Raw genomic sequence first — 13,066 nt, forward strand, 5'->3', positions numbered from 1 at the left:
CATACTTAAACGTGCTTGCTCACATGCAGTCTTAAACATAAGTGCTACAAAGCGCGCAAACTATACATTACAAAAATGACCGCGCACAGGCGCGCAATTCAAATATTGCTTTGGCCAAAACACCCATACCGAATGGGCTTTCCTCTGATGAACTGCTTCATGGAATGGTGCCCATAGTAAGGTTCCATCGCTTCATCTAGAAAAACTACCACCCAATGGCCTAATAAATTTTTGGAAAGATTGGTTCAAGTGATCTATTAGAGGCTTTAGTTTGTATACCTTATCATTCTTATCAATTTTGGTATTATCATTGAAGTGCAAATACCTATGGATTTGTTCGAATCTATTACGGCTCATTGTTTTGCTAACAGCAAAATTGTGTGTGTCGTTCTTGGTCCCCCAATACATTCTTCTAGATGGTAGTTGATTGTATCCGGATAAAATTAAAATTCCAAAATACTGGTATAATTCATCAACGGATAAAGTGAAACTTGCTCCTTTTTGTGATGCGTACTTTACCGTCTCTTTACAAATGTGGGTCATAATAGTATCGTCGAACAACTTTTTGAAGAGCTCAATAGGTTGTTGATTGTTCTCCTTCAGTATACCAACAAAATCAGGCTCCGGACATTGAGTATATATATAGTAAAGATGTCCTCTGCCATTCCGGCTAGCACAGTTAGATCTTTTTCGATCCATGATCTTGGTGGTTTTTTCTTATTTGTGGCAGATACAAAAGGCTGGCTTTCACGTACAGAAGGTTCAATTTTTCTTTTTCTTGTTGTTGACGGTCGGGGATCATTTTCAGCAAGTTCAATTTGTGGCTTTACCGTTGTCGACGTTGAAGATTGGAGGAGATCACTCCCAGGAAGTTCAATTTGTGTCGTTTCAGAATTAGATATAGTTCGAATGTCCATAGTTTGCGAAAGCACGCCGCTACCGAGTTGCTGGGATTATACAAACGCTTATAAGCCATGCTGCAATGTAAGAAATACGCAAATCCTAATCTTAGAAGCAATAATAGTGAAAAAGCAATATGCACTCTTTACTGCCCAGCGTATTTTGAATCATACGCAGACTTTAGAGTAACATAAAAGGGAAACTTCAACAATTCAAGGTCTGGGTCGGACAAAATGCGTTGCTTTATGCTATTCTTTAAATGTATTTCATAGCAGAAAGTAACAGTCGTAATTATAAATTGTGTAATAAAATATTACTCACTCAGTACACAAAATCCACGCTCACTAAATGCACCAAGAATAAATGTAAAATGATTGGGCGCTGACTAAAGCAGAATTTCACAATATTTTGCACTTTATAGTGCCAGGTCAGGTTCATTGACTTCAACCTCTAACCTCTAACTCTCTCAAAGTGTGCGTGGCTCAGTTGGTTACCCGCTAGGTTTCTATTTCAGGTATCGTGGGTTCGATTCCCAACGCAGATCAAAAAAAAATTTTCTATAGCGTGACCGATGACGCGGGTCCAAAATACCATCAAAGAGGGCGGATGGATCGAGAGAAGCAGACAGACAGATGGTCCAAAATGGCGGCCAACAAAATGACTGATATAGTAACTAATAAAATGGCGACCGATCCAAGATGGCGGATTTAATAACTAATAAAATGGCGACCGATCCAAGATGGCGGATTTGGTGACTAATAAAATGGCGCCCAACAAAATGGCCGACCACACCGCTCTTTGGCTGAGACGCCACAGGGGGAGGGCTCTCAAGACTCCGCCTACCGTATCCCATTGGCCGAGGGGAGGAGCATAGGGGGGGCGTGCTCGTCTCTGATTGGTTGTGACGTCACGTGCTCGTCTCTGATTGGTGTGACGTCACTTCCTGATCCAGAAGTCACGTAGGTCTTCTCCTTATAATGTATATAATGAATTGATCACCGTTTCTGAAATTAATAGAAAAGGGGAAATGGGGTAAACATCAAATATAATCAATACCATGCTATTTGGGTCTCCAAATGTTGACACGGAAGTGGAGGAGGTAATCAAGGTAGCCGCCACTCCCGATAATAAAAAGGGGCATTTACATCTTTTCTCGGAGATACCCGGGCGTGCGAAAGAATACGAACATGTCATTAAGCTTAAGGACATGGCAGAATTTCATAAAAAGCAATATCCCGTTCCAGTTATGCACCGAGCGGTGCCGGCGGTCCGAAGTCAATTAAATAAAATGGAAGAATGGGGAGTAATTAAACGCCAGGCTACCCCGTACATATCTCCCATAATGGCAACGGTTAAGAAGGACAATACTGTCCGGATTTGCCTGTTTTCGTATAATCGATTGCGTTGAATTGTAAGTTAAAGAAAAAATAACATTTTCAGGTTCAGGCAATTATTGAGAATCCTGTAGGTAGTTTGGGACTAATGTAGGGCTGCCATAAATTCCCAGAGGACTGTCGGGACACCCGGGTACAAAAAAGTTTAAGCTTGTTTTTTTTATGTTTAATTTTACATCTCGGTATAAGTTTATTACTCACTTCCTAATTAAAAGTAAAAAGTAAATAGCCACCTTAAATAAATTAATCCCTTTTGTACCAACTGTATTTTTCGGATGATTTTACTTTCTTAATAAGGTCTTTTTGTTCTTTCACATACCTATAAAATTCAGCACAAGTCATTTTAAAGTTATAAGCGCACTGCATAATGCTTTCTATTGTATCTATCTTAAGACTGTTTCGTTCATCCGTCCATTGCGAAGATATCATTGAAAAAATTCGCTCAACATTGGCGTTATGGCCTGGTACTGCATACAAATACTGAACCATTTTGAGTAGGTCCTTTTTTCTTTCAACTTCTTTTGTTTCTTGAAAGAAATACATCCATTTTTCATGCATGCTTTTTATATTCCAGTCTTCGTTCTTGATGTTTTGCTGAACAAACGATTGCATGTACAAAAATTGATCAAAAATACTTTCATTTATTTGGATATCTTTAGAATTAAGATATAACACTGTCTTTTCAACACTTTCCCAGTTTGGTGTTACTTCCAAAACCATCCATTCAAAAACATCAAATTCGTCGCCCTACAGTGGGCCACTAAATCGGGACTTTCCGAGTTCATGTCGGGACGTCGGTACATATGAGCTCATAACGGTGACATGTCCCGACGTGTCGGGACGTATGGCAGCCCTAGTAGGGCTGCCATAAATGTTGGGAGTGCCGACCAGGACATATTATATTATTCTGAAATCTAATAGTCATTGCCTTGCCCCCCCCCCCCCTCAATCCAATTAATATGTAGCATTGTAGTCCACACTTTTAATATACATATTGCAACTTTAATAAAAAAAACAAGGTAAGATAGGGTTGTTAATTAATACATTTGACTGTTAAAATATTATAATAACAAAAAAAAACAGAACCATTGAACAATCATGGCTCGACATCCTAAATTACTAAAGCAAGCCTTACTGCTCGGTGTCATTACTCTTTGCCCATTCATATTTTTCAGAAGTTCGTGCCTTCTTAAGCAGCTCTTTTTGATGTTTTACGTCATTGTAAAATTCAATGCATGTCATATTGTAGTGATCAGTGAAAACACCCGTTCGACGTGGGCGTTATGAGCTGGGATTGCAAACAGATATTGACAAATTTTAAATAGATTTGTTTTTCTTTCTTGGTCTTCTGTTTTTCTGAAAAAGTATATCCATTTTTCTTGAATATCTTTTGTTTTCCATGCGTCGTCTTTCATATTTTCAGCTTCAATGAAAGACTTTAAATACATATATTCTTCATATACAGAATCTTCTACCACTAACCCTTTTCATTTAAATATCCTAGAGTTTCTTCAACTTGCTGCCATTGAGGAGCATCATTCAATACCATCCAACTAAAAATATCATATTTTGCCATGGGTTCAGCCCACTGTTCCGGATAAAGGGTGGCCAGTGGTGAAGAAATCTTTAATTTCTTTGTCAATTTTCTTAATTTGTGTGTCATTAATCGCGCCATTACCCTTGAGTTTCTTATATAATTGTCGTGTGGGGTTTCCTAAGTAATTGTTAAGCAATCTCTCGTTCAATTGCTTCTTCGTGTCATCTAGAACACTTTTGACTTCAATAACTGTAATAATTGATCTTTCAATCTTAATTTGCTTTTCAATCAGATATGCTTGACTGTGCACAAACATTGTGAAAAGTTCAGATAAAGGGTCAGCAAAAAAATCTTTGATAGTTTTTGGTGCTTTTTCTTCAGCTGCAAAAAAGTCTCTTAAGGGAATCCATAACTTCAGTATGCGTTCCGACAGCCGGAAGTAGCGAAAGCCATCTACTTCTCGAATGAGAGAGTATGTTTTGAAAATTTATTTCTGCAAAGATGCAAAATTCCTTGAGTCGTTCGACCCTCACAGTAAATATAGAAAAATAAATAAATTTTTAGAACGATAGATTCCACATCAATAGACATCACATCGCAGGCAGTGGAAGCAGCATTATGAAGTATGTGCGCTGGGTAGCCGATTCCTTCGATATCTTTGGACAAACGTTCTTTTAATTTAAAATAAGCATTATTCACTCCGCGTCTTTCTCTTCCTCCAAAATTAGTGTTTCTGTTATCTGCACTGAAAGCAACCATATTTTGTATGGGGATATTTAGGTCTTGCAACGATTCCATACAAAATGAACTAGTGGTATCGGATTTTTCATTGGGCAAGGTGGTTAATTTCAATAATCTAACCTTCAATCCATTTTCCGTGAAATACTGAATTAATAATAGAAACATTTTTTCGGCTTTATGATTGCTGCAGTCTGTTGAAATTCCGTAGAAACTTTGATCTGCGCTATGGAGTGAGGCGCTAAAATGTGTTTAATTATAGCAGTGGCCTTGGTTCTAGCAGTTGATTGTTTTGACGCAATATGGGTACATTACAGCATTCAGTTTTGTGATGCAATCGAGAGAACTAAACGACTGATGGTGCTTTATAACTTTGTACGCGGTGGTCAATTCGGCGGCGCATATTAAAGTATCTTCAGTAGAATTTTCTCTTACCATAAATGAAGCTATATCTTTTGATGTTGATGCAACCGACAATCTGGACTTATGATTTTTGCTCTGAATATGGTCTTTTACACTTGACTTTCCGCCATGACTAACGGATATATAAATGCCGCAAATCGAACAAAAAGCTTCACTTTCGTTTCGTCCTTTTTTTATGAATGACCACTCTTTAGTATAAGCATCAGAAAAATAACACTTTCTCTTTGGCATGGTTGTTTGACAATAAAAAATACAAAATAAGCGACAGGCACAACACTCCGTAAACCCGTAACGGTAACCGTAAGTAATGCAATAATATCAACTACACTACAAGATGACTAAAACAATACTGCTTTTTCTGTCGCGTATGGAGCTGCACTTCATTCGCCGCGCCTATGAAAACTGCAAGCGCGCGTCTTTCATTAGATATTTCGGTAGGTACTTCATTTAAAGAATCGAAAAATGTACAACAAACGGTCGTGCCGGGACAAATTACTTACTGACCGGGACACGGGGACGCCATGCTTCAAACCGGGACATGTCCCAATGCACCGGGACGTACGGCAGCCCTATACTAGAAACTAATTTGTGTAGTGTAATTATTGTAAGATTTTTATCAAACTTGTTCGTAATGGGGTTGTGCTTTGTGCCGGGCTACATAAAAGGTATGGTAGTGGTTTTCTCTTTTCCAAAGGACCCTACTTTGAAGCAAGTGGTTAAGATTGATAAGGTAACTTCTGCTTAGTTTTGTTAATTAATGAAATGATTACTCAAATTAACTAGGAAAGGCGATGCAACACCAAACAAATTTTCCGTGGTTTGTTCTTGTCATTTCCCGGAACAAGACAAATCAAACTTACCAACGCAAGAAATATCAATAAAACTTTTTCACTGGCCTCCCCAGAAAAAAGGACACATACGAAACTTTCAAGGTAGTTAGTGTTTTTATAACAAATAGTTTACTCAATCTTCGTACTGAGTCACCTTCTTCAGAGATCAGTGCTATTCCTAATCAATAAACCTTCCACCTCGTCCACCGCAACAGAAGCAGAAAACTATTTTCTTAAAAAAGAAGTCGATATGCTGCAGCAGCGGATAGAGAAGCTTTCATTTTCATATGAAGTTATAATGCATAATGATGAACTCATAAGAATATATACGGGGCTTCCTGATGGCAAAATGTTTAACTTGCTGTTTAATTATCTAAACAACGCAAAAAATTAACTATTTTCATGGCCGGAGTGGAAAAAATAAATATACGTGACCAAATTCTAATGACATTGATGAAATTAAGGTTGAATTTGCTTCATCAGGACTTAGCAGTAAGATTTAATTGCAGTAAGTGAGCTGTATCGAACATTTTCCTTACATGGGTACACGTTATGCACGCTGCGTTATGTGAAACATTATTATATAACAAGGTTCCATCTAAGTCAAAAAATCAGAAATGTTTGGCAACAGCTTTCAGATCTTATAAATTGTAGAATCATAATCGATTGTAGAGAACTTCGCACAGCAATTCCACAGCAGATAAACACACAGAAAGAAACATATAGCAACTACCAACATGCAAATGCTTTAAAAGGGTTGGTAGGTGTTGCACCGAACGGATCCACCACCTTTCTTAGTGATCTATATGTAGGAAACACATCCGATAAAAAAATTATGAGCGATTGTGTAATTTTAGCGATACTTCAACCAGGTGACTTGGTATTGGCGGGCAAAGGGTTCTTGATACAAGACATCTTACCAGCAGGAGTATGTCTAAATATTCCACCCCCTTTTATGAATTCACAGTTCACCCCAAGTGAAGTTCCACAAACAACAGCAATCGCGAAAGCCAGTATACATGTTGAACGTGCCATCAGAAGAATAAAGACGTTTTTCTATTTCGGTGTCACAATCATGATTTTGTACAGTTGTACAAAGACAGTGATTATAGTCGTTTTTTTTTGGTAACTCATCTCTTAAGTTGACAGTTACTAGTTAGTACAAGTAGGTACTTCGTTGGGTACTTCCATGTTTGAACTTCAAAATGTCAGTCTTCTTACGCTGCCAACCTAAAACTTAACGGCATAAAAAGTGTTCCCAACATAAAACATGTTAGTTCTAATGATCCCTATAGTTTCTGATAATGATTTTTTTAATTAAATTAAAGCACCGAAATAGAAAAAATAGTATGAAAAACGCGTGTTACAATGCTTTATTGTAATACTCCTATCATGCGGACACTCGTGGCTACGCTTCGCGTCGCCACTCGTGCCACAAGATAGTTGTATTACAATAGGTCGCATTGTAACACTTCTAACACTTCAATATACTATTAACATACTAAATTCAATTCCGCCAACGCTAAGACCACACTCACCTTTAAAATATATGGTACATTGCGTAACTTTAGGTACCCTCTAATTAAAGTTGAGGATTTATATGAGTAAACTTTGATGATTTGGGTGGAAATCTAAATGTTTCAATAACAAAGTATAGTTATCATGTTTGTTTTTGATTGTAAAAATGTGACAAATTGTTTAAACAATTAAACGTACCGCTCAGTTTAGTGTAATGAGCCGTATGATATGAAGCAGGTCGATATGTATAAAATCAATTTAAACTATTAATACTACATTATTTAAGCCCATTTTGCCTTTGTTTAAAAATGTAAAGGTTATCGGTAATGAATTGAGACGTAAAAAGTCTTATTTCTCTTTTACAGTCCATTAAATTGTGATGTTATTTAAGTGTTAAAATATTGAACCTTAAATACAGTGTCCTTAAGGGCCAAGTTCTCAACAACATAAATAATAAAAATATAATAAAAAGCTATGCTGTAAGGTACATGCCTTTGAAATAGTTTAATGTTTTTCCCTGTATCGTAAATCGTATCACATTTTTACATTACATTAAGACTTTGAGGATGTATGAAATCGCATGCAAGAACCACGTTTACTTTTAGTATGGATTGATTTAACATTTCCCTAACCTTTCGTGCAATGTTATTAAACGCCCTATCCAAAAATATTAAAGGATCCTTGTATATCGTATTTACAATAATACCGGTAAGTAGTCGACTCTGAAAGCAAGAATTTAAAGTTTGCCAGATTAGGGCACGAGATTTGGGACCGTTGTTACTAGAAGGACTGTTAGTAGCGGTATCACTTATTCCACAACCCCCTTTTTTCCGGAAACCTTTTTTAATTGTTGAAGTAACCTAACCAGATAAAATTTCAAAATTCCTAGATTACTTTCTAAAGTAGGGGGAAAGGTGATGCACTACCGGATACCGAGGCAGAACCGGACACCTTCATAAAATGGCAATAGCTGCTGCCATCCCAAGGGTAACTGCTGAATTATACTCGATACACAACCGCCATTGTATGCTGCAAACGTAAGATCTGTGACCAAGTTAGTTTTGTGGTAGTGAAATTTAGTTGTTTTTTTGGGTAAGTAATCTTATTTGCGCATTATTTTAGACAGCCTACAAATGATGTTACCTTTCGTATTTCGAAACGGCCTTTATACAGTAGAAATAAGGTTATTATCGCTTACTTTTCATGTATAAATATGAATTCAAAGTTAAGTCAAAACATGTTTTTGATGAATGTTTATCTTAGAAGTGTCGTGGGGCACAATCGGACGGGGCAAAATCGGACATGTCCGATTCTGCCCCGTTGATAATTCACTATTGCAAGCTTAATCATGCGAAATTATAAGAGAAAAACGACGAGGCAGGAATGGGATGAAGAACAAATGCGAAATGCAATACAATCGGTAAATAGAGGAGAAATGGGATTGAGAAAAGCATCACTAAATTATGGCGTACCAAAATCTACATTGGAGGATAGATTGAAAAAACTAAAAAGGGGATCTGTTACATTGGAGGATGCGCTTTAAAAGGTAAAGAATTAAATGAAAATAGGGATGAGTGAATACAGTAAAATAAANCCTACTGGTGTTCTCTAGGCGATTGTCTAAATGAATTCTATTATTGATTGCATTTTGTATCAATGAAATATTTGTCCTTAATATCGAAATATGTCTCAACATTTCCGGTTTATTTTTTAATAATGCAACAGCTTTTCGGGTCAGCTTAACTATTTCACTACTAAGAATTGCAACGGATGTAGACTCCATTATCACTACTTACAGGAATTGTCTATCTAAAGAACTATTGTTTTCTCGGAAAAAAGATATGTGAGTACTGATATCCTTGTCATAGACACCTCGCGTACGTACAATCGACACTGTTGATGGTGTATTGCGCTCGCACGACGTGCTATACTAGCCGCGGGGGGATTTGAAGATGCAAGTAATGTTGGTATCGTCACCCTCACCTTATATAGACCAGGTGTTCAGGGTCAAATATGCGCAAGAGTTCATGCCGCTGCACCTGTTTTATCCCAGAATCATACGATCTAACTTTCTCACTCATTAACGCAATCTCTCCTTAGTTTTCCGCAAACCATTACAACAATTTTACAATATATACTGAAAATTTTCCCCACTAATTACTAGTTAGCATCGAGCTGTAATAATGGCATCGCTTACTAAAAAAACCTTCGAAAAAGGTGAACCGCGCGCCGAAAGTCCCCAAAGTTTAGATACTACAGTCGATGCTAATAAAAGCACCGACTACGTCGTCGACGAAGATCTGCACCACCACCGCCACCGAAAAACCGCCGCCAAAGCCATCTGGGGTGTTAACCCAGATGGATCCGGTTCCGCCGCCCCAGGGATTACCACTCCTGGATGATAATCTGAGGGTAATAACAATACACTCAGATAATTCGACATTTGCGTAAGTATGCAATATTTATGATTTTTTTAAAGTTATTTATTTCCCTCTTTCTCGTTATGTTAAAAATTTGATTGATTTTTTTTACAGAACAGGGAATTTGGGGGACAATTTCGAGCTGGATATGCTCCTGGCGCAGTTGGAAGGGAATTCCGCCGCAGATTTTCTTTTCGAGCCAGCTCGGTAAGTAATAGTATATTAAGATACAAGTGTATAATCAAGTCTTTAAAGCACGCGCAACGAGTTTAAGGGCACGACGCAAAGCGGAGTGCCTTTAACGTTGCAAGTGCTTTAAAGGCCAATTATACACGTGTATCTTATAGTATTTTTTATTATACCTGCAGTATAATTTAAAAATAGGAAATACAATGAAATCATATTGACGTTATACCCGAATACATGTCTAATTAAGTGGGCTGGGTGTTCGTATTTTCACGATTGCCATGGAAATGTCACTTGACGTTTGCTTATAAAAATCATCGTCTTTGTGAATTAAACGATTTTCGTTGAAAAAGATAATACACCGTCCANTACTTTTTTTCACTGTTGACGATTTCGCGCACGTTGTCAAGAGCAACCTTACTTATTAATTAACCGTTTAAAAATCTAGTACTTCGCGTTTCGAAATCCGCCAGAAAATGACAGGTTTTTATGACAGTTGTAGAAAAAATGTATTTTTTATTTTCTAGGCGCTAACAATAAAATTCTCTAATTTCAGTATAGTACCGACGCCCACATTAACCGCCGAGGCCATGCGGTCGCCTACACCACCACTACAGCTGCACCTACCACCGCCGCCACTACCAGCAGCAACACCGGCTCCTACTCCTCCGCCGGCAGAATCCGGCCATGAAGCGGGAAAAAAACGATCGTAAGTTTATGTCATAATAGTATATTATATACCGCGGGACTGAAGTAGCACTTTTAATCCCGAAGGTAAAGTTTATGGCCCGACCGAAGGGAGGGCCATAATCTACCTGAGGGATTAAGACCACTACTTCAGTCGCAAGGTATATACGATATTTTTCGTACTTCCGAAGCTGAAACACTTAATATGTATGAAGTTAGAGAACGCGTTCTTTCAAAAAATCGCTGCTTAACAAAGTTACCATAGGAACGTTGCGTTGGTACGACAATCCATATGCTATTGCTATGGTAACAAAAATAATTTGGAAACTGTCATTGCTAGTGTCATAATTTTGGTCGTAGGTGACAAAGGTGTATTTCATTTTGATAAAAAGCAGCCAAAGTAGGTAAAAAATTGATACCACCAAATCCAAAAAACTATATGAGCAGCAGTACAATGCGTTTAAGAAGTAGTGCCGCATACAAAATGTGGAACAACCTACCCCAATTGCCTTGTTAGTAATTTCATCCTTCCGGGATTTTCGTCCAAATTTAATCCCGGCGGGACAAAAAGTGACACTTCAGTACTTGTCATAATGGAGTGAAGTTGTCACTTTAGTCTCGGAAGTACGAAAAATACTAATCGAACTCCATCGTAACAGATTATTTTTTATTGATTACAGTCACTGTCATGACCACGCCTCTCCGAGCAGAATCAAAAAAAAGGGGGAAAAATTTGGTGGATATCATGCAGATGGTCGACCTGGAGGAGGGGTACCGCCCCGAAAGACCATCATCGCCACAACCACTACAGTCGTCACAACAAGAGGGGGGGTCGCTTCAACCAAAGACCCCTAACCACCTACAGCAGCCTAAAACAAATGGAGCCGGTGTACCGGGCCAAGCTGCTGGAGGCGAGAATGAAGACGGAGTTGGAGCGGCAGCTAGAGGCGGAAAAAGCAGACGAGAAGCGTCTGGAAAAGGACGAGGTGTACATAGGAGAGTTCTTAAAATTTCTTAATGTAGAAAATAGGTTTTTTTTTGTATACAGGGTGTCCCTAAAAGGTCTGTACAACGCGCTACCAGGGGTTCTTGGTATCAAAATAGGACGATTTAACCCAACTTACCTCTATCCAAAAGTGCGGTAAGGCGCTATCTAGATTTAAAAAAAAATCGTTATTTTTATTTTATCGGAAAATGGTTTTGCCGATTAAAATGAAATTCGGGATGTGAATGTCTAATGTAAAAAGGGTCTTTGTGATATCATCGTTTTGATTGTAGTATGTAGGTGGTAAAATACTGACCATCCACATCTGAAGAGGTCTAAAACTTTTTAACTACTATTTTGACAGTTCTGAATTTTTAGACACTGATAGACAGTTTACTTGCAAGCATTTTTTGTCTCTCGATGAATATCGCTATCTGTGATGGTTTACAAAAAAAAAAATTAGGCATGATGAATGGCATGCACCATACATGCGATGGCTGTGAAACCTTAGAGTGGCGTAACGTTTGTTTGTTGTTTCTTAAACTTTAACAATTTACGTTTTGCTTGAAGACTTATAATTTCATTGTTAAAATTGTAATATGGCCTTTCAATACAGTAACGCAGAGTTAACTGATATGCTATTAGTGTTTGGATACTGTCGTGGAAATGGTCGCCAATGCGTTAGAGAGTATACTCACAGGTTTCCAAATCGTCGTGTACCAAACCATCAAACGTTTGCGGCTGTTGAAAGACGTCTTCGTGAGACCGGTCGCTTTGCTCCTGTGATGGCTGATTACGGACGTGGACGTTATGTAATGAATCCCGATGTCGAAGAAGCGATTTTGGATCGTGTAGCAGACGAACCGGAGATAAGTAGCAGACGCTTAGGGTCGGAATTAATGGTCTCGAAAAACGTTGTCAATGGAGTCACTCGCGAACAATTGCTACACCCGTACCACATTCAAAAAGTGCAAGATCTTTTGTTGCCTGACCCGGATCAACGTCTAATTTTCTGTACTAATATTAATGAACGAAGAGTTCGAAATCAGAATTTTTGCCGAAACATTTTATTTACCGATGAAGCTTGCTTTACAAGAAGGGGCATAACAAACCTACATAATGAACATGTGTATGCAGATGAGAATCCGCATGCATGTAAAGTTAGCCATTATCAACACGAATTCAAGATTAATGTTTGGGCAGGAATCGTTGATACTTTTATTGTTGGTCCTGTAATTTTACCTCAACGATTAAATGGCGATAGTTACTTGCAACATATTCAAAATACTGTGCCAGATTTATTGGACGACGTACCTTTGGAGCTACGCGGAAACATGTGGTTCATGCATGATGGTGCCCCTCCTCATTTTACTGTAGCCGTCCGAAACTTTTTACATCAGGAATACCCCAATAAGTGGATAGGTAGAGGACATGATGCTCCCATGCAA

At 38.2% G+C, this 13,066-nt stretch overlaps 1 protein-coding gene across 1 annotated transcript; it reads left to right on the forward strand.

The window, feature by feature from the left end:
• The first annotated feature begins 9,396 nt into the window (after positions 1 to 9,396).
• Positions 9,397 to 11,628, forward strand: LOC116160564. Its single transcript, XM_031473787.1, has 4 exons — positions 9,397 to 9,787; positions 9,875 to 9,967; positions 10,503 to 10,655; positions 11,314 to 11,628. Exons 1-4 carry the CDS (start codon positions 9,603 to 9,605, stop codon positions 11,486 to 11,488), a joined length of 606 nt encoding a protein of 201 aa, XP_031329647.1. The 5' UTR covers positions 9,397 to 9,602; the 3' UTR covers positions 11,489 to 11,628.
• Positions 11,629 to 13,066: the final 1,438 nt, after the last annotated feature.

This window comes from Photinus pyralis, unplaced genomic scaffold (assembly GCF_008802855.1).
Source record: "Photinus pyralis isolate 1611_PpyrPB1 unplaced genomic scaffold, Ppyr1.3 Ppyr1.4_LG1, whole genome shotgun sequence".
NCBI classification, from domain to species: Eukaryota; Metazoa; Arthropoda; class Insecta; order Coleoptera; family Lampyridae; genus Photinus; species Photinus pyralis.

Bases quoted from the DNA above. Each gene is read 5' to 3' on its own strand.
- LOC116160564 (XM_031473787.1), top strand. From the start codon at position 9,603: ATGCTAATAAAAGCACCGACTACGTCGTCGACGAAGATCTGCACCACC. The intron at 9,788-9,874 runs GTAAGTATGCAA...TTTTTTTTACAG, and splicing joins TCAGATAATTCGACATTTGC to AACAGGGAATTTGGGGGACA. The intron at 10,656-11,313 runs GTAAGTTTATGT...TATTGATTACAG, and splicing joins GAAGCGGGAAAAAAACGATC to TCACTGTCATGACCACGCCT.